This window comes from Takifugu rubripes, chromosome 7 (genome assembly GCF_901000725.2).
Source record: "Takifugu rubripes chromosome 7, fTakRub1.2, whole genome shotgun sequence".
In the NCBI taxonomy this organism is placed as follows: domain Eukaryota; kingdom Metazoa; phylum Chordata; class Actinopteri; order Tetraodontiformes; family Tetraodontidae; genus Takifugu; species Takifugu rubripes.
In genome coordinates this window covers 11,890,808-11,918,281 of record NC_042291.1, presented here as the reverse complement: position 1 = coordinate 11,918,281, position 27,474 = coordinate 11,890,808, and the positions used below count along the sequence as shown (strand labels likewise).

Sequence of the window (27,474 nt, the reverse complement as noted above, 5' to 3'; positions counted from 1 at the left end):
CTCTCTATCTGTGTGTACGCACTGACGCACAGAGCGAGCGCGCTCGGAGAGAGACAAAGCGGCCAACTCTAACCCCGCCTATAGAGATAACCTTATCAAAGTAAACCAATTAACTCCGCTTTATCATATTATTTGATCACCCTTTTAGTTTTAATTAGATAAAAGTAGGAAAGAAAAGTCGCACCAGCAAGCTCGATGTCCCCACAAGGTGTGAAATTGCAGTTTGCAACTCAGATTATCGAGACTTTCCCCTCAGCGGCGCCTGCTTGTGCCCCGGGGAGCATCTCCTCTGCTCAGCTCCGTGCACGTCTCCACCTGCCCCCCCCACCACGGTCTGTTCCGGTCAAAGCAGAGCAGGTGAGGTCATGCCAGCTCCGTTCCAAAGACGTGTTCCTCAGGTTGGCATTAAGACTAATCCTGCAATTCAAGAACTTGTGAAGTTCATCTCTCCCCAACAATATGAGTCAAATTAAAGATATTATAACTACCTCTTGACTATATTCCAGATTCTACTCGAGAAGACATCAAAGAGGCAGCTAAATGATCTTGCTTGTTGGGGGACATTAATTTGCCACCCTTTTCCAGAACCTTTTGTAGGCTGATTTCTATCCCTGTTATCTTGGTAAATGAAAGATCAGCGCTTATTGGAACACGTGTCTCACCTGTACCGCCGTCACACGTGTCGTGCACCTGATAACTCTCCCCTCTCACCATCAACCCACAATCCTCCGCACACAAACGCAGCTGTGCGAGAAAAAAACGCTGTGTTTTGCAAACAGCACCGATGGTGGTGTGAAGAAACGGATGACCTGGACCAGCTGCTCCTGATATGACGCCCAGTAAATCTCCCACCCTTTGTAAAAATATTGGCGCTTTTGTGCAGATATGTAGCAGTAAATGTCAGCATTCACATCCGTGGAGTGAATGTTAGCATGGAGCCGCCTGCAGCCCCGTACAGCGAACAGGAGAACCCATTAAGACCCTGCAGGCGCCTGCACATTTCTGCTGTTGGAAAAGATGCCTTTAAATCCTCCCGCTGGTGCCTTTGTTCTGTTTGTAAAGCACAGTGTCGTGCACTCGGTGATGTTGACCTTTAGGCGTCCGTCAAAACTCGGATTGTCTGAAAACACTGACGTTTCCCACATTTAGAGGTGGTTGTGAAGAACTATAGAAAAGTTGCTTGTCATATTAGGCGGAGACACAAATTCCTATCGCACTAAGGTTTGTTTTGGAGCTACATGCTTGTATGTTGTGCCTTTATAAGGAACGAATATTGTGGTAAAGACATGTGTGAGTGTAAATGTCTCGGCCCCCCCCATCAGCAGACACCATCTGCCCAAAATTTACCAAAGGAATGAATGAAGCACAGCCAGGATGATCAGAAAAGCCTTTTGCTGCTTTCAAGTACCACACCCGAGATAGAAAAAGGTTAACAGCGACGTTTAAATACAGGAAAATATGGCCACACTTCTCACTGGGGCTCAGAGCCTGGCAGAGAGGACAATACATCCCTTAAGCCTGGCGCTAATATGGAGGAAAGGCCTGACACAGATGGCAGATGGTGGGAGGCAGTTGGTGGATAGGCAACAAGTTCAAGAGCTGCGCAGTTTATCGTTCCCTAATCTGTTTTACCTTTGACAGCCTTGGCATAACTGTGTGTTATTTCAGCCATTCAACACTTCGATTGGAAAATATTGCCTTTTTTTTTGTGAAGCCAGACTCAAATCTGTCAGCCTGGCTTCTCTCACAATATCCTCACATCTAATGTGGTGGAAAAACAGAGCCGTTGGAAAGAAAGCGAGGTTTCTGATGGGTTTTTGTAGAACAATAACACATGTTTGCTCAAACAAAACTGAGCCTCATCCTGCCACAAGCGCTCCTCTCTGACCCCTGACCGTTGAATTTACCTCCGGAAACCCCGTAAGACCCAAACTGACCTGATCACGGAGTTCCCAACATTAGCGGGTTGGTTCAAATCCCTCCATCTCATCAAAGCGGTGACTCACAAGGATATGAAAGAGTGTGAGATAACAGAGTTTGTACGGTCTTTCCATCTGAAAACCCAAACACATGGGTGTAAGCCTGTGTGTGTGTATGAGTGTATGTTTAGCTCCAAGATGAAAGAAAACATTATTTCATTGTATGACAGGTGATGGTTGGTTGTGATCACTGCACAGTGTGAACAATTAATGTGTACAAATCCTGTTGTAAAGGTGTGTGTGTGTGTGTGTGTGTGCGCGCGCGTAACAGGATGCAGTATAAATACTATTAATTGAGTTAGGTTACAAAACACAAGGGGGCGTGGCCTTAATGTTATCTAAGGCTTTCCACAGAATAAAGGTGGAGCTAATTGTTGCTCCAGCCATCAAAACCATCTCAGAAAAACTTTTCATTTCACCTCCACGAAAGAACGAGGAGAGAAAAGTCCCAACCAAGGGGCCAACCTTCTGTTTCTAAATGTCTAAATGGAGTTAATGTCTCTGTTGCCTTGCCTTGGCGACCATCAGGAACACCTCAGCGGCAACAGCAGTCGTGGCAGCAGAAGGTGCGTAATCCCTTTTATTGGAGGTCACAGGTTTCATTAATCATCCACCTCTCTCCTCCCGAAGGCCAAAGCAAACCCTGATGCTGACAAATAAACCGTCACCACACCGCCGCCGCCACTCTGATGCCATAGCGCTGATCAACAGCCGTCCTCCACATCAACGATTGTCCACCCGGGACGGACGGGAGGCTCTGAGAGCACATAAACTCCCAGAGTTTAATTTTGAGTTCCAGGTGGGACAATAGCAGATGCGGCTGCTGCAGGACGGATGGTGACAGGATCATCTTTGCCCCCCCAGAGCATCTGAAAACACCCCAACACCCCACGTCTGATGGGCCGTATCGCGGTTTTTTTCATCCAACAATTTTTGCCACCCGCACGCAGACCTGTTGGTACGACAGCTGTGGCTCTCTGACACAGAACACATGATGGTTCTGTAAGCACACTAGTAGTACTCTCCAGCCCACTGGACGCCCACAGAAGCATTACGGCGCCTCTCTGGACGGCGGGGGGAAGCGGCAGGCCATTTAAACTGGGCTCTGATGGGGCAACGAGCCCAGCTGCACGGCTTCAACATCTGAGATTTGAGTCAGTCTGAATTGATGTTATATCCCCTCATTAGATTTGGGCTGGCTACCAGCAGCGCGCCATCATTATTTGGGAGAACGGCGCCTTCCAACTGCTGTCGGGGGTCATAAGAAGGACTGTTGTCACGGCACCATTATCATTATCTGACAACCACCCCCCCGCTGAACTGTGTGTGGCAGAAGAAGCAGCTCGACCTTTAGGTGCGCTGCTTCGGTTTCGCCAGACTGATTCAGATAGACAGGAGCTATTATTATCATAAAAATATGCATTCTACTAACAAAGTGAGGACATTTTGGTTGATCCTTACAGCTTTAAAGGAATGTTAGGGAAGGATAGGGTCAGGGGTTTAATGGGATATTTAGAGTAACAAGCTGGTGAATATATCAATAGAAGTCCTCACAAGGATAGAAATAAAAGACTGTATGTGTGTGACTTTGACGTTGAACATGTTCTATTTAATCTCAGAAGAAAACAAAGGTTAAAAAACAGAATAAATCAATAAAATCATCTTCAAGCCAGAGAAATAAACATAACTGTACTCTGTTGGGGGGTGGGGGGGGTTATGGCTTCATTAATAATTGAATGAATGATTAATCTGTACGGTTGGTATGATACTTATGGCTTGATTTGCATCCATGTGTTCACTTTAATGTGAAGGCGCTGCAAGAAAATTCATCTTATTTTGTTTATCATATGTGGTCATGTTGTTCATTCCTGTTGCCATTTATTTACGCTCATTTATTTTCCATAAGGAAAAACACAGGTCCCTAATTTAAAGGAACATTATTACATATGTCTCTCATTTATTTCCTCTTTTGGTTCTGCATGAAACATGGTTCTAATTTGATTTTTGCTGTGGCAAAACATCGGCAAAAACTTGTTTTTCACAGTTGTTGCCATAGCAACTCCGCAAACACTTAAGGGGGAACATTTGCCTGCACGCAGACTCCCTTTAGAGGATATTTTTGTGCAATCTTCTCTTTATAAAGAATCATAAGTAAACGTAGTCGTAACCCAATCAAAGAGTTAAAATACTGTCCTATCAACCCAAAGAGCATCAGCACATTTGAAGGGGGATCGTTGCTCTGCTCCTTCAGTCATTTTTGTGCCATGAGATTAATAACAGGTTCATTTATGCAGCAGTCGTTTGTCTTGGCCTGGATCTTAATTAGGATCGTTGTTTTTTTTGCATATGTTTATTGTCTGGCAGCTCGCGGATGATAACGGAGGCACGCTGGCTTCATGTAGAGAAGTCAAACTGACAAAACAACAGAGCTGCTTCATTAATTAAATCTGGCATTGGGGGTCCTCTTCGGGGTGGTGCGAGGCGGCAGGAGAGGTTTAATTCTGCTTCTGCTGTTTGTTTTCTCAGGGATTAAAGTGCACGACCGTGCACAGTAAGGATGATAATCGGTGAATCTGCTGATTATATCACACTACAATTCCATTTCTGCAGAAACAGCCGGGGGGGTTGATGATTTCCTACTTGAGCAGATTGAGCAGAACAAAATTCTACTTTAACTGGGGGGACAAAAAAAGATGGAAAAATTGGAAAGTGCAGCTCTGCGCGACAGGATGAAAATCAATTGAAACTCAAACCACCACAGAGAAAACACTGAAAAAATTAAAGTTTAGGTTTAGGTTTTAAAATCTTTGCTATTAATCCACACAAGAGATTGATGATTAATTGGTTGATTGATTTTTATTTTGAACAAGCAAATAAAGACATAATTAACAGACAAATTGTTCCACTTGCTTTTAATTACACTTGCTGTGTAATATAATTTTTAAAAGGAGCAGGAAGACGTAAATACTGATAGAATTCTACTGCTCAGATAGTTTGTTCTGCAATCTCACTCGCTCCCATCCCACTAATATCGTTCTCTGTGCGGGAAGATTTCAATGTCAATACAACCTCTATATATGCAGATGATGTGATTCTCATTTTCTCCAATTCAATTTCCTCCCTTCAGGATTTCCAAACACTGATTGGCCCTCATTTCAGATGACCTCAACACTCAAACATTCAAGGTTCGAGCATCGTTACCAGATATCATATTCTATTTTAGCAATTTTAAATCTCTCCTGTTTCTTTAATGTAATAAAAAAGATATTTCTTTTTCTTCTTTTTTTAAATCATTAGGGTGATGTAAAACAACTGCAGGCACATATTTTAATAAATTTCAAATATAAATTTAACTTTTAATTTTTTTTTACTAATGGCAGGACAAATGCACAACACATAGCAGACACATACCAACACAATAACTGGATGATGAGGACCATATCTTTGTGGATGTAGATGTAATTTAGACTCAGCTGAACGTTAGTGAGGGACACAAAATGACATCACCCTGCTGAGGTCAATGTAGCTTAGCTGCACCACAGTGTGAGAGGGGCCCCGCACCTACCAGGATGAGCAAGATGATGCTACAGATGGTGCCATTCCTATGTGTTAAAAAGAAATGAAGAGGGATGTGGCGCTGGAAAAGAATCCTGCCTGGAGTGAAAGTGCAGCCAGTAAGCTGTGTCCCAGACATGAATACCGTGGGCTGCCTTTGATGTCCTTCTTACTGTGTCACTTTGAATTTGATGGTAAAATTCAGCCTTGAGTAAAATTGTCGCCCTTCTCGGTCCCTGAAGACACTTTTTGACACATCTTGTCTCTTGCTTAAGTGCAACATTGATCAACGTCAATAATTCAGATGCTGCTTCATCTTTCTGAGCAAATGCTCTCCGAGGCTGGCAGAATTAATGGAAGTGAAGCACGTAGATGCTCCCAGAGCTGCAGTGGTACATAGCTGGAGTAAACTCCAGACAGGGATTATTTACCCAGGTCTCCGCAAGCGCCGACAGAAATTCCCAGGATTACGATCTTGTGGATGAGATGAAGCTGGAGTGATCTACTTGAGTTGTGGAATTCCGTTCGTGCGGCATGACGCTAATTGCGTGCGTCGGGTCGTTTATCATGGCGTTAATCAGCAGGACGCGTTCATTTGCGTCACATCTGATGGGAGTTCTCTGCGACCGTTAAAGGCGCCAGTTTTGATTGATTCAATTAGTGAAATAATTCAACGAGAGCAGCTCATTTTCGGCGTATGGTGGCAATCTGATTGATTTCTACAGCTCAGGAGTCCAACAGAATAATCAGTCTCCTGAAGATGATCACAGACACACAGAACACGAGGAACAAGAGGAAACCCGGTCAGTTTCACACGCGGGATTGATTCATCCTTTTCAAAAAGATGAATTTCCTAGTTTTGCTCCTCTCTTTTGTCATTGGATGCTGATTTGCATTCTCTCCATGAGGTAGGGGAGACCGCTTGTGATACCCTGAGGGGCAGAGAAGGAATCTTTTAACGGAGGCCTTTGGTGGTCTTCAGCCATTTCCAGGTTAGAGAGTTCTCATCATGTAACTGGTGAATTGATGTCTGTTCTACCGCATGCTCGTGGTGGAACTTAAAATTAAACAGCCGTTATTAAGCTTGCCATCTTCCCTGTGCCCCCACAGGTGACCTGGGCTTTTTCCCAAGGCTCCTCAGTTCCAGTGAAATAATACCCATCAGAAATGAAAAGGGGAGCAGAATTTCCATGAGAATGGGGCCGCCCCATCAGCCATGATAATGGCCTTGATAAAGGCAGCCTGGAATAGGTGACATTTAGGTCAAATCTGCATTTCCATATTTATGGGGAGGACTTTTTAATTGAAAGAGGACAGAGCTCTGTGCAGACCTTAAGACCAACCTGTCATTTGTTCCTGCAGAAAGCTTCTCCTGCTTTATTTGGGTCCTTCAGTCAGAAGCTGATCATCTCTGTTAATCCCCACGCTGTAATTATGCATATTTAGTCTAGTGAAACCAGAACCCACTGAGCAACCCCCCCCCCCCCCCAAAATGAAGAGGGTGTCAGTCAAACCTGCCGCACTGCTTGTTTGGTGGTTATTTCTACAGCAGATCACACTTGTCCCCCCCCCCCGAGGACAGCCTACTAGAGGAAAGAGGCAGGTTCGTGCACAGGATGTTAATGTTGCTCCTGTCAGAAACTCATTTCCTCTGTTTGGTACCGAACTGGCGTCGGCTGATCGAGATGCCCAGCAACGGGGGCGACGACGACGTGCACACCTCCCACCTCAATCTCAGGGGCAAGCGTTCAACATGTAATAGCCACTCACTGCGTTATTAAGGCGTGTTAGAAGGCCTCAGTCATGCGGTTGGTGAAATGGTTTTATTTGTAGCGGCGTGGGTCAGGGCTAGCCAGCGCTGGCCACGATGACCTTTGTGGCTTTATAAGACGCTTGGGAACGCCAGTTTGTCTCAGCCGACGTGATGATGAAGGCCAGACAGGACAGGGTCTCAGCTCACATGTAACACAGCAATAATCCCCAGTTATTGCTTCTTTGAGGAGACGAATGTGGACAGACAGTAAGATGTTTGGAGACAAACTGTGGGGGTTTTTTTATCCGCTTTGCCTGATCGTGAGCAGATTTTGTGGCTCGACAGAGCTAGAAAGTCCACTTTTAATCGTTATTTTAAACTCTTTGACGGTCCCATTGTTCGTTTGAGGTATCGTGACCCGCGGACCTTCTTCAAACTGTCAGTTTCGTCGAGTGTTTCGTCCTCGGTGCTCTGGCTGCGGGCTGAGAGGCTTTTACGCCAGGCAGTGAATGCCTCACCGTGACGAGAGGCACGAATCCGAGCCTCTTCTGTCGGAGCTCAGCTTTAACTCTCCCGAGGACCGGGCGGACCACACCGGGCAGCGGCAAGTCAATAATTTACAGACACGTGCATGTGCAACATCCAAAGTATTTCTGGAGGCGATGCATATTTTACGTTAGTTGAACAACATTCTGCATAGAGCTTCATTTCCAAGCCCACTCGCCTCAACTGAAGCAGCTCTTCTGGTGCCAGGCTCAGATATGGAGGTGATTACATCACAATCAGCAGCACAGAGCAGCCCCGTCATGCTGCTCCGATTGCACCTCAGCGGAGGACATCAACGGCTGAAACGGTGCAGAAAAGCTAACGACTGTGGTTCTGCAAACCAGATGGTGGGTACTAAACCAGACGGAGGTCTGGACGATGCCCCCCACCCCCCGCGTTCATTCCTGCCACATCTTTCAACCCAGCATCCTTCAGAGTTTGCGTGGAAAATGAGATCACCCGTTCAATCAGTCTCTCATCAGGCCTCGTTCTGGGGAAGATTGCCTTGAATGACTTGGGACAACTTTAATATTGTCATATTACTCCGCAGCAGCACATTTTCCAGCCCTCAGCTCACTACTGGAGCTGCACTAATGAGCAGGAATCTAATTTGTGTTGGAGAAACTAGAGAGAAGCCACTGGTGGACCGAGGCTGCCTGTGGTTTCCATTCTAAACTACTGTTGCCACCTATTGTCTGTTTCTCGGCATTGCAGCAGGGATGGAGCCAACTGAGCAAGCGGCCCAGACCGGTCATTGATTAGGAAACTAAAGTGACGCTCTGTTGGTGACAATTCTAGCAAAAATAAAAATCATTGCCAGAAAACTGGGTGAAACTGTGATTGTCAAAACATTTTATTAAACATTGGTTTAAAAATCCATCACACAGATTTTTTTTCTTTCTTTCTTTTTTTTTTTTTTTAAACGGCAGCGATATATATATAAAAATCCATCATGCGACACCGAATCACAAGGAATCGACTGATGACAGCAGGCAGCGCCGGCTGCCACTCAAACGATCCCGCGCGGGTCGAATCCTCATTATTAGCAAACGTCAATCATTTCAAGTAAAAATCGCAGGAGAGCCGGGGCGTTAACGTCACTAATCGCAATAAATTACAACCGCTCGCTCTAAACTGTCACGGAGGGGGGAAAAAAAATTCAGTTCAGTATTCTGGGATATAAACGTGGTTTCGCCCGGAGGAAATCAGCAGAACTGAAAATTAGAGAGAAAAAAAAAAAAGTGTTTTGGGTGGTTTTTTTTAAAACAGATTGGATGAAATAATAACAACTTTACCTTCCAGCGGTTGCCACACTCATTACACAGAACAAATGTGGTCATTGGCTCGTCAGCACTGCGAGTTTGTACCTGCAAAACACACACACACACACACACGCACGCACACACACACAGGTATTAAGTTAAGCCTTTTTTTGTTGCGTTGCATCTCAGGACGCCCCTCACCTGGTTGTACGTGCAGTTCTTCTTCTTGCACTTGCCGCACTGCAGCAGATCGGTGGAGGTGCCGCCGGTTTTGGCCATTTGGTGCTCCCTGATGGCCTCCTGGGTCAGAGTGTTCCTCAGCTGCTTCAGCTCGTCGCTCGCCATTTCCTTGAGGGAGACGGAGAGACGTGAAGCAGTGGAGCAGAGCTCTGGGGGCCACGGCGAGCGCGTTAGCCAGGCGAACGCCTACCTCGGCGGACATGGAGGCGATCCGGCTCAAGGCGAGGGTCCCTGCGAGGACGTTCTTGCGAAGGCCGGGGTTCTTCGGGTCCTTTAGGTTGCTGATGCGGCTGCGGACTCTGTTTTTGTATTTCATGTCAGTGGCCTTGATCTCCTGGTAGATATGTGCCAGCGTGGAGTCAAGGATCGAGCAGACTGGTTAGAGTGGGACGCGGAGACTCCTCTTTAAATGAGACGGAGAGGGTTAGTGGACTGGTTGGAATGGGACACGATGGGCTGGAGCACAGGGAGCAATAAGCCAAAGCAGCAAAAACAAACTGGGGGCCTTGTGGTGCACGCTGCTCACATCCACATCCACCGTGTTGCTTAGTAACGCAGCGCTGAGAGTCTCTATCAGGGTGTTTGCTACTCGCGTTCAGCCGGTTGCGTTGCGCTTGTTTCCTAGTCAAGATTTATGAATTCTGGTACATTTAAGCAGGTCTTTGGAGTCTAAATTGGATAAACGGATAAAAGGATATGATCCTCGATCTCTGCAGCCATGCTGTCACAGTTAGTTCCAAACTCCTTGTAGTCGTCTGTGTAGACGAGAGAAAAAAAAGAACGAAAGTTTTAGATGGTTAACGGAGCTGCGGCGCTCGCTCGCTCGCTGCCATCGTAGCCTCACTGTCGGTGCGCAGGGCGGCCGCCAGCATCTCAATGCACTTGTCTCTGACGGAGTCCCCGGTGTTGAGGTGGGGGGGCAGCGCACCCCCGGGGGACATGGGGCTGGTTGGGGTGGTGGGGCTTTTGGGGGTGTCGGGTTTGGCCTTCCTGTAACAGAAAAAACAGAGTATTTATTCTGCTTACTACTCTTCCGTATTATCTTTGAAGAGCGACGGCAGAACAGTGTCGGAACAGATGAGCTCCACTCAGCAGCGGACTTCAAGTACCATGGGGGCACTTGTGGACAAAATAGCAATTGTGGTAAAGTACCTTTCATTGCCGTCAGTCGAGGGTTTTCTCTGCGGAGGGCCCGGCTGAGAGCTCCTGGAGCCCTGAGACTCTCTCCTGGAGAAAAAAAAAAAAAAATCAATATGTTGTCAGCTTCGCCCAGTTTCAGCACATCCAGCCAAAGAACATCAGCGTTTTCATGAGCTAACATGACTTCTTGGTCTGTCTGGCTCCGTTTGCAGAAGTAAAACTCAATCTTTTCTTTGGCTTTTACCTTTCGGCCGTTAGCTTCTTTGCCGGTGGTGAGCTGCACTTCTTGGAATCACTGGATTCCCGCCTACAAATAACACACTTTTATTTGTTTTCATCGCTAAGCGAGATGTGAATTCATGCATCCTGAATCAGCCCTACCTTTCTGGTTTGGATTCGGTTGAATTCCGTTTCAGGGGTGGGCCAGGCTTCGAGTCGCTCGACTCTCTCCTGCAGCAAAAACAAGTTCTGATTTAATACCATGTTTTGGGGTTGTTTTTTTTTTTTAAAGAAGCAAAACTTCTGTTTAACAGTCCTTTCTCCTTCTGCAGCAGACCAGTGCTGTTCTGAGTTTTGTGCTGTACATTTGTGGAGGTTTATAGTCCGAGGAATCGTTCCTGATAAGAGGAACCATTTGCTTTAGTTATGCAACAGTTGAAGACTACAGAGGGACTGGAGCCCCACCTCTGTGTGACCTCTTCACCCATCAGTTTCCTTACACACCCATAATTCACAGGAATGCAGAGATCAGAGGTCAGTCAAACCACTTTTGCTTTAGTTAAAACCAGGAAGTCTGTGTGGGAAAAGAATTAACTCTCTGGAAAGAGCGCGCCGCCTGCTGGCCATCTAGTGAACTAGACTAAAACTACGGAAGTTTCTAAATGAAAAATATTCATCCTTCAGTTCTGGACCTAAAAACCAAAAGTTAACAGCTATGGCACTCAAAGGAAAGCTTTTCTTGCACCCTGCACTCCCCCCTTGAAACTTGCTCACCTGTCTCTCCGGCCATCATCTGAGTGTTTTGAGCCTTTGCTGGAGGACGAGTCCCTCCTGGCAACAAAGAGAAACGAATGATCAGGAAATGGAGATTTTAAGAGATTTTAGGGGCTCGGCTCTCCGCATACATCTTCCCAAAGATGGTTTCCTTCATCATTAGTAGATCCCCAGGACATTGCTGGTAAATGTCCACATTTTCCTACTTGTTGGTGAGTAAATGACATCACGTAAATACCGTCACATTGTTGCGATATTTCATCTAAAACAAGTTTAACCCAGGCACTTTCTGTCCGCTTCCTTCTCCAGAACCACAGAAAAGAGATTCATTTCCAGAGGGCGGACCTGTCTTTCTTCACGGGATCCGCCGTCTTCTTCTTCTGTGACGGAGTTTTAGATTCTGACTCCTTCCTGCTGCAAACACACAACGATGAGATTCCGCTCTATCAGCGTCTGCATGCAGGCTTCGCAAACTCCTCAAACCCGGACCTCTCGTTCTTCTCGTCCACTGAAGCTCGCTTTGGAGGCGGTGGAGGGTGGAGGTGGAGAGGGAGCGGAGGAAGAGGAGCGTTGGGGTCAGGAGGCTCTTTTCTGAACGAAAACACACCTTTCAGCGATAGCCGGCGACCGGCAGAGACGAGAGATTATGCAATGTGGAGGGAAACCCTGACCTTGCTGGAGGAGGGCGAAGGTGGAGAGGAAGAGGAGCTACAGGAGCGCTCGGTTCTGCCGATTGTCTCCTGATGCAAAAATAAGGCTTCAAATTAACTTTTCACCCTCTCATTTCATTCCACATCATCATTTCACGGGCACAACACGCCTGACCTCTCTTTCTTCACTTCCAGGGAAGGTCGTTTGGCCGGCGGAGGCGAGGAGGGGGGAGGATGGGAGGATGAGTCTTTGTCATCCCTCCTGGACAAATGTTAAAAGAGGACAGGTGAGCGCGTGGGGGGGTTACTGACGGGTCCCTGGCATGCAGCTCATGCGAATGAACAAATCCACCTCAGAGACACACCTGGCTGAGGATCACAGCATGCAGCGTGCACAGCCAGTCGGAGCGCGAGCGGTTAGCTCATGCAGCATCCGGTGAGGACGTTTCAGCCCGTCGGGCGGCGGAGGAGCCCTGACCTGAGCTTTTTCTGCTCCGAAGAGGGACGTCGGGCGGGGAGGGGAGGCCGGGCGGGACGGGGAGGGGAGGGGAAGCGGCCGGGGTAGAGAATGCTGCTGTCCAACACGCCTCTCCTGAAACACAGGACTCAGTCTGAAGCTCTGCCGAGCGCTGCGTCCGGGCTCTGACGTTTTCCGCTCACCTTTCAAACAAGGGTTTGTGAAGGTCGGCGTGTTTCTTCCTCTGGGGGTCGCCCGGCGGTCTCTCTCCCGGCTGAGTGGTTAGCAGCCTCTCCTGCCTGCTTTCGTCTCTGAGACGCTTTGCGTCGTCCTTGAGCTCCTCCGGACGTCCCTCATTCTTGTCCTCTTCCCCGTGTCTCCGGTTTTTAAGTTCCTCCGACATTCGTTCCCTCTTCTGTTGCTCGCTCTGGGTCACGTGATTGACCTCAGCATCCTCCACAGCACTCCGTTTCTTTTGTTCCTCTTTGTGCTTCTCTCTTCTGATTTCACAGTGGGGGGGCTGGTTTGGGGGCTCCTCCGGGTACTTTTGGTCGCCGAGGTCACCAGCGGATCCCTTCCTGCCTCTCTGTTCATCAGATTTCTCTTTACCGTTTTTGGTGGACTGCTTTTTCTCTAAATCTGAGTCGGTTTTTGGTTTGGTGTCCAGTTTCCTGTGACTGACAGAGGAAACAAAGACAATATATAACCTTTTTGCTGTTAGCAGGCCCGTCTGGTTTGTTTTATCACGCGACTTATTCAACCAGGGGAGAACCGAACTGAGGCAGATGAAACTGCACCAGCAGGAGCAAACAAATGGCTGTAAACCAGCTGTGACGCGTTCAATGTCGTGTCAAACGCGTCCAACATTTCCTCTCAGGGTCTGATGTTGTCCCAGAGCTTCACACTGGGCCTCTGGAAGCAGCACTGACCTGTACTGGGTTTCAGACGGTGAGCTGCCTGGAGATGCTGCCGCTCTGCTCGAGTCCAGACCGTTCTTCATCCCCGACTGTTTCTCCGCGTCTGTGGGGAGGAGCCAACAATTCCACTCAATGTTCCGTCACAAACCCGCCTGAGGATTATGGATCATGTCCGGTACCTAGAAGTCTCTTCCAGTCTTTAATGAGGACCTTCGCCAAGGCAATGACCTCCTCATCTGTGCAGTGCTTCCTGATACTGTTCACAGACACACCAATCCTGGTTTCCTGAATGCACACACACAGACACAGACACACACACACACACAGTTCTTGCATTAAAGTGAGTTACAAAAAGGTTATAAATCAAATAGGGCCTACCTGAAGAAGTCTGAGGGTCATATTGAAGCTTTTCAGTTCCCTCAGCAGGTCCATGGCCCCATCCTGACCACACAGCACAACCAACGTCACACTTTTACCCAGTAGGCTCGAACCGGTTGGCGAATAAACGTGTAACAACTTCGCAAAGAGACGCAGGGAACACTCGCAGCTGCTTTATCCGGGAAGAAGAACGCCGAAAGTGGCAGATTAGCGAACGCGGACACGCACGTTTTTGCAGCCATGGAACGACGCGACCTTCCGCACAGGCCGCGCTGTTTACTTTTTCATCCCGCTGCTCGGACATGCGGGCAACGACTACACGAGCCGCAAAAATGTCAACAGGTGGACGACACGCACGCTGGGACGTGTCCCGCGATCCGAATACCGACGCGGACACCTGTCGATCGTTCGTTCCTGCGCGGGCGGGATCGTCTTACAGGAGGGCAGAAAGACGAAGGCTTTTGGCAGAAATCAAACGGTGTTTTTCCGCATAAACGCGACGGAAAGCCCGCTCGCTGCTTACGGCCTTGTGCGCAGGACAACGCGCCACCTGTGGGTGTCAAAATACAGCCTCACCGTGTTATTTCTAGACACCATCTTGTCCAGTTGTTTCGCGATCCGAACGAGCTCTTCCTCTCGAGTCATCGTGGCATTTACCCCCGCGGGGGAGTCGCTTCAGGGCAGGAGAATCAACGAAGGCGGCGAAAGTTGGCTAAAATGAAGTGTTTTGGATCCGCTAAGTCGGACTTTACGCACAACGTGCTCCATTCAGCCCAGAGGCGTGTCCTGCTGCGGGACGCAATCTGACCAGCACGACACATGACAACTAAATATAGAAGCAGAGTCTAGGAAGATACGCCAGTGTTAAACCCTTTGTGCAGGTTCTCTAAGGTTAAATCATTGGTACTTTTGCGCTGCAAAGAGCCGATTTAAAAAAAAAAATTGAATTTTTGTTTGGACAGTTTTAAAGTTTTGCAATTTAAGCACCGCTTAAGGGGCATTACCCGACGTTGACCATGAATTTAGTACAAGTCAGTGAGAGAACTGTATATCTGTATCTATATATTCACGTTTCAAATAACTATTTTCTTCATTATTTCTATTTAAACGGTATTTTTGAAATTACTGTAATAGATAGTGTTCATCGACAGGCGGCGCTGTGGTGCAACTCTTCAGCTCCTCAGGTCAACCAGAGTCAGGAGGCCTCCTGGTCACATCCTCCCAGGGACAGGCTTTGTTTGGTACAATAACATGGCTTTACACTTATTCTGCCATTGTTCGGTGTGATTTTACACTTTTTTTTTTTTTTGTATTTATTTTTTTTAAAAGGCTCTATTTTCTGCAAGGGTATAAAAACGTGATAGACTGTATTCGATTAAGACACCCCCAAATTTGAAGCAACACTATCTCAATATTGAAGCGGTGCAGTGTAATTTAGAGCAACTCCAGCCTGTAATTGCACAAATCTGTTCTGCTCACAACCTTCCAATGAGTGTTGTTGCATATACACCCACTTTGCTGAGGTCAGTCAGATAAACATCCCTGGCATGAAATTACTTGAAAATTCTCGCGCACGTGGTTTTACACAAGCGTTTCAGTATCGTTGCCCAGAGAGAGAGAGAGAGAAAAGTGTTTATTTCATTGCAGACAACTTCTTGGAAGCGATCGTGCTCGCAAACGTGTTTTCACAGACAAAAAAAAAGTCTCTTCCAGAAGAAAAGATGCGGAGCAGAAAAGGGCCCCTTTGCCGCTTGTGTGTGTGTGAAGGTTCAACATCTGAGGCCCGAAAACATGCAGCGGTGTGTGTTTGAAGTTAGATCACACATCAGCGGGCAGGGCTTCAGATTTCTGCTGCCTTGGATTTCAAGGACGGTTTATGCTGTATATACACAGTTAGTTCTGACGGCAGGTTTCTGTTCAACTGCAGGAACATGGGACCCGTTTTTGCATTTTCTGGGAGAAAAGTGTGACACTTGTTTATGGCGCGGGGATGTGAAGACAAGTGGGTTAACGAGGGTGGGTGAAAGTACAGTCCATGAGCTGGTCTTGGGCAAAGAGTATTATCTCTTTACGCCGCTCTTACACAACCGGCTCAGCGTGTAACGCGTCCCCTGGTTTGTGACAGTGTGTCTGGCAGGTCTGAGAAATGGGGCAGCTCAAGGAGAGGAAGCAGGCCAAGAGGAAGAACCAGCGATCAAGATCAACCCTCAGCATCCCTGGATTTGGTGTACTAAAAGCTTCAGCCTGGTCATGAAAACGAGCTGTTCTGTTCCCTGGCGGGCAGCATTGTGGACCCTTTTCCAGACGCTCAGACTAAATAAACTGTCTGATCTCTTCAGGGAACTGCTTGTGCCACTCGGTGGATTCTCCCTGACTGTGTCGGCGCCCCTTTAAATTAAAATTCGAAATCACCTCTGCTTAGGCTTAGGCTGATGTGGAAAGAGGCTTCAAGCTCACAAACAACCTTGTTTATTTTCCTGTATATATTTACTTAAACTTTGTAACGCCGCTCACGGTGTCTGTCTGCTGTCTGCTTCTGAAAATAGAAAGATTGCAAGCCAACAGGACATTCCTGCGTCAAAATTTATGAGGGACTATGGCGACCCATCTGTCATTTTCAGTCAGAGATTCCAACAGACTGCTGAGCTAACAGTCACAATTAGCTTCCCCCGAGCAAAAAGATGTAAACAGCCAGAATCACCAAAGAATAGACGGATATTATCTTTGACAGCGGGAGTAAGAGAATCTTCCCCCGACTCTGGTGGCTCTCTGCCTCTTGCTGGTTACATAACCGCTTTACCGTGCATTCCCCAGTACCCTGCGCCTCTGCTGCTGGCGTGTGTCATTAGCTCCGACCACATCAGCTCCTATCTCGTCCTTCTTGGTACGAGGAAGAAAGAGAAGCTGCAGCTCCGTCCTGGTGCCTTCAGAGTTCACCACGGATCGGCAACACCTGCCAGTTTTATTCTATGTCTCAGCTGTCCGTTGAGCGAGCTGCTCTTTGAATCTGGATGTTTTATTATTTGTTGTTGCATGAAATCATGTCAAAGAATGTTGTTTTTTGGTTTTTTTTCCTGGGATCACCGAGCCTGTAACAGAGCTGGATGGCTTAAACATCTGCCGCTGGCTCGTGGCCCTGGTTTGCCTGCTAATGACCACTGTTTGGCACCGGCGCTCCAATTTCCAGGTGAGGCAGGACCACCCAAAGACTTTAAGGACATCCTTGTACCTCCAGCTGCTTCTTCAGTCTCTATTTATTTGGTGCCGCTGTTTCATGCTCCCTTTGACCAAAATGACTGGTTTGATCCTTGAGACAAAATAAAACCAACCAAACTCACAAGCATAAATGACCGACCTGGCTGGATCTGAATTAAGCACCGTGTAATAATACTTGGGCTCCTCTCCCGGCGGCAGAAAGCACCACGTGAGGGTGACAGCTCGGCTGCAGGTAGCGACCAAATGAGACAGAAAATTATTCACCCGGAGACCCCAATCATGCCCTTAGGGGCAGAAATAAAGCTGAAAATGGGCATTTGTAATACGTGCTCCAGCGTTTCCACGGCCGACAATTACACATGGGACAGGCGACGGGTCGTTTGTGCTCTGCGGTTCTTCCCAAGGCTACGATTTGATCTCCGAGCTGTCTCTGTTTGTGCTGGGGTTCGCCGTGTGCTCACAGGCTTCTGCGTAGAACTCCTCCTGGACTCAGATGAAAAGAGGGAGAAAATCTTTTTTTACGTAAGCGTCTCCTTCTCGATTCAAAACAAACGGCGTTTGCAGCGAGGGCCTACAGCTCAGCCTGTCCAGACTCCCCGAAGGCCTTCATAGTGAATTGTGTTAGTGTGCAAATCCCCTCTTACTCTCATTTCCTTTTCAAATGACCCCTGATCCAATTAGAGTGCCGTCCTTCCACACTTGCCACAACCACCTTCCCTTGGCTGCAGCTTTTGCCGTCGCAAAGGTCAGAGATCTACGCACACAAGCTGAAATAAACTGGCCGTCGCCTCTTTTATGAGCCACTTACAACCCAAAGAGGTCGGCTCCGTTCGAAGGATCTCCCGGGTGGGCGAGGAGGAAGGTCCCATTCTGTGTAGAAATCTTGGCTTGCGCTCTGTCGGAGACACTTTTATTTCATTTACTCTATCGGCCTCCTCGATTCATCGCCATCTATGTTGTTTCTGTCTGCAGGGAGGTGAAGGTAAAGGGTAGCATTGGTCACAGGAAGGTTCTGGGTTTGAGTCCCAGCGTGGGGCCTTTCCATGTGGAGCTTCAATATTCTTGCGTCTATGTTCTACTGCCAGAGTTTTTATCTCCAGTCCAATCCCTCCAAGGTATGAGTGTGAATGGCGTTGGCTCCTGCCTCTCCTTCCTGCAGCAGGCCTCACCCAGACTGCAGGAGTACAGTAACTATGGGATTTGGATCATAGTATCACTCATCTGTGTCCTGGTCTCGAAACAGTGAATTCAGGGGAAAAAAAGACATAAACACTCCCCAAAAAGGAAAAAGCAAAGCTCAGGTTGAGGGGTGAGAAAGGCCCAAACGTCTTCCTAAATGCTCCTTTCAAGTCTGTGTTGGAATTATTGCTGCCACACGAGACTGCAGCAGCCCAAAGGAAACAAGGAATCCTGTCCAACAACTCCAGCTTTACAAAAAGAAAGAAAGAAAAAGTGCTGACGGTGTTGGAGTTTGCCTCATGGTCAACACAGCCGGTTCGTGTGGGTGGGTGATGACACAATCAAGGGGTCTTGTGTTCGATAGGGCCTGTGGGTGCCTCTCTGTGTCTTCAGGGTTACCGGAAGGTCACCTGCATTGGTTTCTCTGGTCACTGTGAGGACAGAGAGACGAGGACAGGAACCCCGAAAGGGATAAAAGAAGAGGACTGTTAAGATGAGAGAAGGCAACATTGTCCTGAATAATCCTTATCGTATCTGCGCCTGCTTATCTGTGGAAATCAGGTTATTGTGTCACATCGCAGGGCTCAAAGGTGACAGTCGGCAGGCAGAGTCGGCCTCAGCAGAGCTGCTGCTCTTCGTCTCAACTCAACAGGTGCCTCTTTTTAGAAATAAGGCATTTAAAATAAGCTGCTGCAAATACATTCAAACCAGTAGCGAATGGAATTTAAATTAAATAGATATATTCTGTTGAGCTGAAGCAGCAGGAGAAATTAATTATTGGCCTCAAATGAACTCGAACCCACGATCAGGATTCTTATGTTCTAGCACCAGAAAGATGCTGCTAAAAACATGCAGTTTAAACTGTCAAGGTAACACAATAGAGCCTTGGAGAACCCCTCAAGTAGAAGGGGGTGGTGGTAAAATGTCAGGGTTTGTGACCTCTGACTGTGACCTCTGACCCCCCCCCCCCCCCCCCCCCCCCCCCCCCCCCCCCCTCTCTTTTAGTACAGTGCTTAAATCAGATCATTTTTCCAGCATGAGTTTTTGATGCATGCTGGCACATGTGGGACAGGCCAAGTGGAATAATGTGTTTTTATTAGGATGAAGATAAATGTTTTTATTAATAAGAGAACACTACATATGTCTGGGTTTTGAAATCAACGCGTTAAAGATAAGTTGCAGAACAAAGAAAAGGCATTTTTATTGTCATTCCTGGGGTTGTTCTGTCTCTGCCACATGCTTTGGCAGTAAACTTTGAACCTTCCTGCATTTTATGAACTATAAAACCGACTGTTCAAGGTTTGATTGAGTGAATCACCTAAGTTATCTGACTTATTTATTAACGTCTGATTATTATTGCTGTTATATAACTACCATCACTTTCCCTACAAGATTAAACATTTGGCTCCTGTTTTGAAGGATTTATGCAATTCTTTGAATTGCAGCTGGAATGTTTTTCCTCTGGACTTTCTCGGGGAGCCTTTGGATGGAGGATTTATTCAAACATCGGTCTGAATAAAGTCTCTCAGGCCTTTAGCAAACAAAGCAACGCAGCATCGAACAGCACGTTGACAGTTTCCGTCTGCAGGTCTTAAACTGAGGAGCGAAACCCTCCGGTTTAGGGCGTCGTGGTCTTTCCCCCTGCTGAGGGTTGATGGCGCTCCTATGGTATGGTGTGACTGAAAAACATATGCGAGCGCGTGTTTAAAAAGTGACAGTGCTGGCAGAACAAATCACTGATTTATATGTTTTGATGAGGCCACAGTTTCCATCTGCTCCCAATTTGAGATGGAGAAGTGACAGAAATGGCGGTTTACAGTGGAGAGACCGCCGTTCCCAAAGGCTCTCCAGGGCTTCCACCATGGAGCTCATATTAATATCACTATAAAGCCGATATTATAACCGATGGCTAGTGGCCCCCGGTACCTCACAGCAGGAGGAGGACTGCGGCCGCCATCGCCAACATGTGGAAAAGTTGAACAGTGGAAGGATGATTTTCTCTGGGCCCTGAGCAAACAAACGCTGGAGCCGCTTCCCCGTGCATGAGTCACCAAACTCTCCCACACGGAGCTTCCCTGCGCACCCCCGTGGACGATGGGCCGAACCCTTCTCTCAACGTTCTCGTTTTTTTTTGCGGGAAGGAAGACATGAGTGAAAGGGGCCCCGTGATTGGCCTCCAGATACCAGATTCCCCATCTGAAACCCCCGCAGGTTGTTTTATCGTTGACAGGAAATCCTGGATCACTCTTGAAATAAACAGTCCACATTTGCTCTCAGTGGGTTTTAGCATTGATTTGATGATGGAAGATGGAAGAAACTTGCGTGCAATAGCACATTTCACGGTATCTGTGTGTGAAGTGAGGTGATTTTAGTTTGTGGTTACAAAATCAACCCCACGTACACAAGTATCTGACAGAAATTCCATTTTAGTTCCAAATTTTAAAAAAAGACAATCACGGACCCGTGGTAGCATGGTTAACACACTTTAGACGTTGAAGATGAAAAGATTGCTGACAGTGACACCTCAGATGTTTGGAAGGGGGAGAGAGAGGATCAGGCAGAGCGCTGCACCCTCACCGGTTGAACTGCACACACTGCAGCCATTCAGCTGGCACGGCTCGCTGGATAAAGTTAGGATTGTTTGTCAGCAGGCTGTAATGTCAGGAATGCTCAGAGCGGTTCCCCCTCCCCAGGACCGTGTGTGAGCGTCCATCACGATTCGTGTCGCCTCTCCAAGCTCTAACAGTGTCAACGTGCATCTGAGTTCGGCTCGACTTTTAGCTCTGCTGAGGTGGTGTTTGTGTGTAATTTACATTTCTGCACGTATGCTTCTTGTTTCATGAAGGGGGGGGGGGGGGGGTGGAATAGCTCATGAGCATTTGGTTCACCTGTTGCTGGTAACACTGTGTCTAGGCAGATGATTGCGTGACAACGTGATTGCGGATTATGATTCCCGATTCTTCTGATGGAATGACGTCACTCACAGAGCTCATGTTTCCCAGCTGCACACGTACAGCCGTCCACGGAGTCACGTGTTGCCCAAGTGAGGCTTAATTTGAAACATCTCCAGTGTCCTGACTCTAAGCGATTCCGCCCCAGAGGTCTGTTTCGCAGAGGAAGCGGCAGAAAGTGCAGAGTGTGAAGGAGAATCTTTGCTCTGAGCTGCAGTAACACCGACTTCAGACCAGGCTGAGTTAGGCCCCATTTGTTGTGGCAGAAATTTGAGAAATTGCTGTCAAAGCTGCATCTTAGTTCTGTCATCATTGCTCCTTCACACAGACATCCGCGCACGACCACAAACCACACACACACACACACACACACGCACACACACACACACACACACACGTGCTGATTACAGAGGAGGAAGATCCTTATAAGCACCAGCGATGGTCTTGAATGCAGCTTTTGTGTCGCACCAACAGACCATCTCATCTAACCTCTGATGTCCTGGAGAAGACTGCACCTCCGACTGAGCGCGCTGCTTTATCGCTTCAGCGCCGCAGGATCTCATTTTGCATAGACGCTTGTTGAAATGGTGTCATTGGAATTCCTGCGCCTCTTAACGGGCGGAAACGTGTGCACCTCCTCGTCTCACAACAGTCTGAGCTCATTTGTTATCTTCACAGTGGTTTTATATGATTAATGCTGAAGTGTGTGTGTCAGTCGGACAGTTGTGTGTTTCGCCACTAATCATTGCTCTGCTTTGATAATGTCTGACAATGTGGAAAAACACTTTTTTTCTTCGCATAAAAACTGCCCTGTAGTTTCCCTTGGTCTCTTTTTTCCCCCTGAATTATTCTTCTCATAAACTGACAAACAAATGCACTCTGCTGAAACCTGTTAGAGATAACCAGAAAATCTTTATTCCAGCTTTAAGGGCTTTAGTTGCATCGGACCCTTTGGTGTCATGAGCATTTGTGGGTCCCCGACAGGTTAATCTGGCCATGCATGCAAGAGAAAGTGACACAGAGAGCAATTATAACAGGCTTACATTACTTTATTGGCTCCAAAAGTCTGAGTGGTAGAGGTAAACCGACACTATGAACACCACCAGCCGCCTTGTTTTTGACATATTTCTGCAAAAATAATCAGCTCAGATGTAATTCAATTTTCTCACAGAAGAAAATTAATTATAAGTGCAGCCCAGGAGGATTATTGTAAAACAATTTGTCCTCCGGTTGACGAATTTAACCGTTCCAGCTGCGTCTGTAAAGATTTTCTTTTGCGACAGATAAGGTATCAGTCGAGCAAACGAGGCCAGGCATCCAATGGAAACATGGGTGGGAGAACAGCACAGGCTTTGTTTAAAAAAAAAAAACACACAACTTTAGTATCAGTAAAGAAAGAAGAGCCTTTGTGCTTTAGAAAAGCCTCCTTGTGGTTCATGTCCTCCAATTGTAACGGATCCCCAACCTCGTTTTTACAAACGCCGCACGCTCCAGACGAACGTTTGGTTACTGGAAGAGGGCCATCTTGTTGTCAAGAGGTTACGGATGTACAGAACAAGCAGTGCGACGTCTTGCCCGGAGCACAGCGGAACCAAGACCGAGTGGAAACGTGCCGCCCGTGATGTGGGATCAACCGACCCGCACGAGCCGAGAGGCAGTTTCAGAGCAGTCTAAACAAAAACATGGCCCTCGTCATTACAGGCCCAAAGTAAGACTAAAATAATCATATATATATACATATAGATATATATATATGTATATATACGAATGTAAAGGTTTTTAATCTTACAAAAAATCTTGAAAAGGTACTCCAGAAACAAAACACAGAACAGAACATTTTACGGTTCGTTTCAGGCACTTGGATTCAGAACAATCTCTTTGTGTATAACTTACATCTCATCAACTTTGGTCCAGTATTTCCAAAAAAGAAAATAGAATATGAAAATAACATCATCATTATCATCAAAGGGTTTTTTTCTTTGTTTTTGTTTTTTTGCTTGAAGTTAAATTGTGTCATATATAAAGCTTCTTTTTTTTTTGTAATACTCAGAGGGGTAGTGTTACATCCCTGTCATGACCAGCAATCTCACAGATGTTTTCCAAGGAAGTCAAACCAACATATGGGCTCAATCAGATGTATAGCAGTACAGGATTGTTTAGGTTAAGTCACATTTGGCAACCATGAGCGTTTTTTTGTTTTTTTTTTAATATATTTCCGTCCATTTCTTCCAGATTCGTCCGCAGCTGCCTGTTCAGCTGCAGGGCAGCCACGTCTGATATGAACTATGGCACTGGGAAATCTGCGTCGGCTGCACGTGTGCAATGTAGTAATTGCTAAAGTTGATGTCCTGCACGTATGGAGCCGGCTGGTAGTAACACGTTACATTCGTCACCGTGGGGATGGCGTTCTGCTCCGCCAACACCCTGAGCGCCAGCATGGAGATGAGGCTGAGCGTCTGCCGCCGCTCGTGGCCCATCAGGCATACGGTGCTCTCGTTCACCACCTGGTACAGAGTCATCAGGCACTCGTACCGTTTGTGCTCCATCCCCGCAAAGTGGTTTTGCAGATAGGCCTCCAGTTTCCTCTGCTGCTCGCCGATGTCGGAGAAGTCAATGAAGAAGCGTGAGCACATGTAGCGCTGCATCTGCTTCATGTCCGCCTCGGAAGAGGGACGAAAACCCCGCACCAGCAGGTGGCAGTACTTCAACAGCCCGCCTCCTCGGATCTCTTCTGGGCTGCGCGTAGCTATGGTCCTCATACACAGGTGGTCCATGGCCTCCCCGAAGTCTCCGTACATGCTCTCCCCGATCACCGTGGGGTGGAAGCTCTCGGACATGGGCGTCTCCGAGCAGCGGTCAAATAGGAGCAGAGAATCCAGACAGATTTGGAAGGAGTCCACGCTGAATTCAAATTGCCGCCGCAAAGAATCCACGAATTTCAGCTCCACGTTCTTGCCGGTGTTATTGGACAGGGAGATGAGGCTCCAGCGGTCCGTGTCGTTACAGACCTTCACCAGTTTCTGCACGTAGGCCTCTTTCAGGGTCAGCGCTGTGATGCGCTCCCTAGAGACTCCAGCTGGTAGGAAGTCATAGAGGCAGTCCAAAACCACGTCTTTCACCAAGCGGAAGGCCTGGTCGTCCTTCAGAGACACGCCAAAAATCAGGTCCAAATCCTTGTAGCCTAGTCCAGTGTCCTGGTGAAGCACGTGGCTGGCAGCTGAGCCATTCAGCCTCACATCCTTGACACAAATGCCCCTCTCCTCCAGCCTGGCCCGCACCACCTGGAGGAGACAGAATAGGAAATTAATGATACATAAGATGCATTCACTTTCACTGAGCTAATCGGAGGAAACATGAATTGAAAGGGATCTAAAAACGACTAAAGCTTGCTCAATCCGCTCCATTTCCCAGTGGAAATCGATCATTTGGGAAGACGAGATCAATACAGCTGCTCACAGAGGCCCAGTTCATCAGTCTGTATTGAGTCTAAAGACGCCAAATGGAACACAGCAGACCTGTAGAGGCCCAGGGTTCATCCCAACCTCTCTTCAACTGTCTCCATCCCAGAGGCTCCTGCTGACCCGTGAGATGCTTGCACAAACCGGGTTCACCATTTCCCATTAAAGCAAAATATACCGAAAAAGGGAATAAGAAAAGAGTTTTTAAACTGCATTAATGCGGGGCAGCGCACACAGAGGAAGTTGGAATTCACACTTGTTGCAGACTGTAAAAACAAATCAACTGAGCAAAACACCCTGAACAAATAGCTGCATAATCTAAACAAGCAAAGGTTGCTAATTATTCTTTGCACACTCACGCACAATCCCCGCCAGCGCTGACCTGCCAGATTAGCGTCTGGTATCTCTCCCTCTCTGCGATGGTGATCAGATAACAAGCTGGCTCTATTTATACACGCTGGGTCAGGCTACAGATCACCGACAAACATCTGAAACCGAGTCGGCCCCACGGAGGAAGGACTTCGCTGTGGCATGACTTTCTCCGGTCACAAGGCAGATGATTGGATGCTGATTGGGCCCCAGCTCCAATCAGGATCTGTTACACGGTTCTGGGGTTTTTTTTTCCAGTGGTTGCCCTCGTATGCCGGGGTCAGTTCAACACTGGTCCCCTGGTCCCCTGGCCCCCTGGTCCCAGCACATGCATGCTATTAAATCCAGCAACACAAGCCCCATCTAAAAGGTTGTGCAATATAAGCTCTCATATAAGAGGAAGACACAATTACGTCAAAAAAAGAGCATAAATGAGCCTGTTCTATGTTGTGACAGGAGATTTGCCATCGACGCAGCCTTAGTGAGTCGATGTGGCGTGTGGCAGACTGCAGCTCGATAAAATTATATGGGATTTCCGCAAATCCAGGGGAAACAAGAGTCACCATATTTGAAGTTCAAACCTGTATTTAAGCCTCCTGCACACTCAATGGAGCATTTATCTTTCCATGACCACAAGCATGGACTTCTCAGATTCACAGGCGCTCTGGGCTCATCTTGAATATGACTTGGTGTGTGTGTGTGTGTGTGTGTGTGTGTGTGTGTGTGTGTGTGTGTGTGTGTGTGTGTGTGTGTGTGTGTGTGTGGGTGAGTGAAATGGAAGGTAAGATCTGACTGGAGTTTGACTAGAGAGCCTACACTCTGTCTCTACTTTGCAAATCTATCATGAAATTTGCATTTGAGTGTGTGGAGACACTACAGAAGCAGTGTAAATGTGGAGAGTTGTTCATACAACTAAAGTCTAAAAGCTCTAAAAGTATCCATCTCTGTCTGCAGCCAAAAAAAAATTAAAAATAAATATTTTTTTCGTTTACTCAGACTGCATCAGTTTAAACAGCTTAAATAAGTTTGAAATCTTAAAAAGTGCAGATTTCTATCGTTCGTGGCATCATTCATCTGTTTTTTTTTTTTTTTAATTATTATTATTGTTTTTTGTTTGTTTGTTTTTTACCTGTACAATGAGGCGAGGCTGCACTGACAGGGTCGGGAAATTCCCCCGGCCGTGAATGGGAACAGTCTCCCCCAGGATCGAGTCCAAGCGCTGCACCTGATCCCACGACAAGACGCAGAATCGCCGGCTCTGATCCGAGGCATCACCGCAAGACATATCGGTGTGAACTTCCCAAACCCCCGAAACAAACTAAAACTACAAAGTGTGAGAGGAAAAAGAAAAGAAAAGAAAAGAAAAGAAGGAGCCGACTGTCAGCAAAGATGAATGAGCGATTCCTCCCAGCGGTCGATCGTCGCTCTCCGGCGCAGCTCGGATATATTCCCTCAGCTCCTCACGTCCGGCTGCACAGCAAGGAAAAGTTCAATGGCAGAAGTGTGCGTGTGAGTCTCAGAGCTCGGTCTGGAGTCCAGTCCGCCTGTGCGCCGCAGAAAGCCGGTCAGCGATTCATAAGAAGGTTTTAAGCCTCCTCTTTAGGATGCGCGCTGCAATTGGCTGCTGCGTTTGGTTATTGATGATGGGCTCCTGGCTGCAGGGAACCACCTTCCTGTGACGCATCAGACTGACTCCTCCCCCCCCCCAACACCACCATCACCACCATCACCACCCCTGCCAGGGTTTTGTCAGGGTTTTCCTTGGGAGAAATCTTCCATCTTTACCGTCTTTTAAAAACAATATTTGTCATCAAGCTGGTGGTGTTGACAAGTGAGCATTTACAGAACATGTGTGTGTCAGAGTGTTAAAGGCCTTGCTGGAAGGTACTTCAGCAGGAGCCTTTTCCACCCAAAAACAAGCTACAAATCTCAAGTTACTAATCTTCAAGGGTTTTTAGCGTTTTTCTTTCTTATCACCTCTTAAAACAAAGCTTTTGTTAAACCCCAGTGAGTGTTGGCAGACTGGGGAGGAAACCAGAGTACCTGGAGCAGAGTCAAAGAGCTGGAATCGAACCCAAAACCTTCTGGTTTGACTGTGAAGAGGCCTACGCTTGAACACTTGATTCCAAGGGCACTAATGTAAAAACAAATCTACAAAATCTGAATGAATTATCATGAAATTCTTTGATATTAATTTGAACCATTTATCGTTGTAGTGCAGGATTTTATAGAGAAGAAGGACGACTTCACCATTTAAATACAGAGTTCATGGCAAATCTCCCTGTTAATGCTGGGCTGATTCCTCTGGATTGGACTTTTCTGCACTAATCACCTTTCTGCTTCCTTTCCATTATGTGTTCAAATAGTCTAAATATCCTCCCATGATCTCACATTATGGCAGACATGACTCACGAAAGCAGACGTTACCCTT

The 27,474-nt window shown here is 47.1% G+C and overlaps 2 protein-coding genes and 1 long non-coding RNA gene across 5 annotated transcripts; 1 reads left to right on the top strand and 2 right to left on the bottom strand.

Annotated features, from left to right (window-relative positions):
* The first annotated feature begins 6,149 nt into the window (after window positions 1-6,149).
* Window positions 6,150-8,523, top strand: LOC115250488 (uncharacterized). Its single transcript, XR_003889048.1, has 3 exons — window positions 6,150-6,337; window positions 6,447-6,526; window positions 6,645-8,523. It is a non-coding gene; the product is annotated as an uncharacterized lncRNA (long non-coding RNA).
* Window positions 8,524-8,668: 145 nt separating this feature from the next.
* Window positions 8,669-14,691, bottom strand: tcea3 (transcription elongation factor A (SII), 3). 3 transcript variants are annotated; one of them, XM_029839192.1, is made up of 20 exons: window positions 14,447-14,691; window positions 13,871-13,933; window positions 13,672-13,777; window positions 13,505-13,595; window positions 12,779-13,252; window positions 12,597-12,710; window positions 12,294-12,380; window positions 12,140-12,208; window positions 11,958-12,059; window positions 11,814-11,882; window positions 11,469-11,525; window positions 10,857-10,925; window positions 10,720-10,782; window positions 10,488-10,562; window positions 10,180-10,325; window positions 10,034-10,090; window positions 9,526-9,680; window positions 9,297-9,443; window positions 9,129-9,200; window positions 8,669-9,047 (listed from the first exon to the last, which is right to left on the bottom strand). In XM_029839192.1, the coding sequence occupies exons 1-20, from the start codon at window positions 14,513-14,515 to the stop codon at window positions 9,039-9,041; spliced, it is 2,094 nt and encodes a 697-aa protein (XP_029695052.1). In that variant the 5' UTR covers window positions 14,516-14,691; the 3' UTR covers window positions 8,669-9,038. The 3 variants fall into 3 exon arrangements, with proteins under 3 accessions (XP_029695052.1, XP_029695053.1, XP_011603842.1); XM_029839193.1 differs by having other exon boundaries at window positions 11,814-11,879; XM_011605540.2 differs by lacking the exons at window positions 11,814-11,882; window positions 11,958-12,059; window positions 12,140-12,208; ... (1 more) ...; window positions 12,597-12,710; window positions 12,779-13,252 and having other exon boundaries at window positions 14,447-14,684.
* Window positions 14,692-22,108: 7,417 nt separating this feature from the next.
* On the bottom strand, window positions 22,109-26,658 carry tent5ba (terminal nucleotidyltransferase 5ba). The gene is made up of 2 exons (XM_003966000.3): window positions 26,173-26,658; window positions 22,109-24,497 (listed from the first exon to the last, which is right to left on the bottom strand). Exons 1-2 carry the CDS (start codon window positions 26,326-26,328, stop codon window positions 23,469-23,471), a joined length of 1,185 nt encoding a protein of 394 aa, XP_003966049.1. The 5' UTR covers window positions 26,329-26,658; the 3' UTR covers window positions 22,109-23,468.
* Window positions 26,659-27,474: the final 816 nt, after the last annotated feature.

Coding starts and splice junctions, on each gene's coding strand:
- tcea3 (XM_029839192.1), bottom strand. CDS start 14,515: ATGACTCGAGAGGAAGAGCTCGTTCGGATCGCGAAACAACTGGACAAG. Junction 11,883..11,957: donor GTGGACGAGAAGAACGAGAG/GTCCGGGTTTGA, acceptor GTGTGTTTGCAG/CAGGAAGGAGTCAGAATCTA. Junction 10,326..10,487: donor TCGACTGACGGCAATGAAAG/GTACTTTACCAC, acceptor TTTCTGTTACAG/GAAGGCCAAACCCGACACCC.
- tent5ba (XM_003966000.3), bottom strand. CDS start 26,328: ATGTCTTGCGGTGATGCCTCGGATCAGAGCCGGCGATTCTGCGTCTTG. Junction 24,498..26,172: donor AGCCTCGCCTCATTGTACAG/GTAAAAAACAAA, acceptor TGTCTCCTCCAG/GTGGTGCGGGCCAGGCTGGA.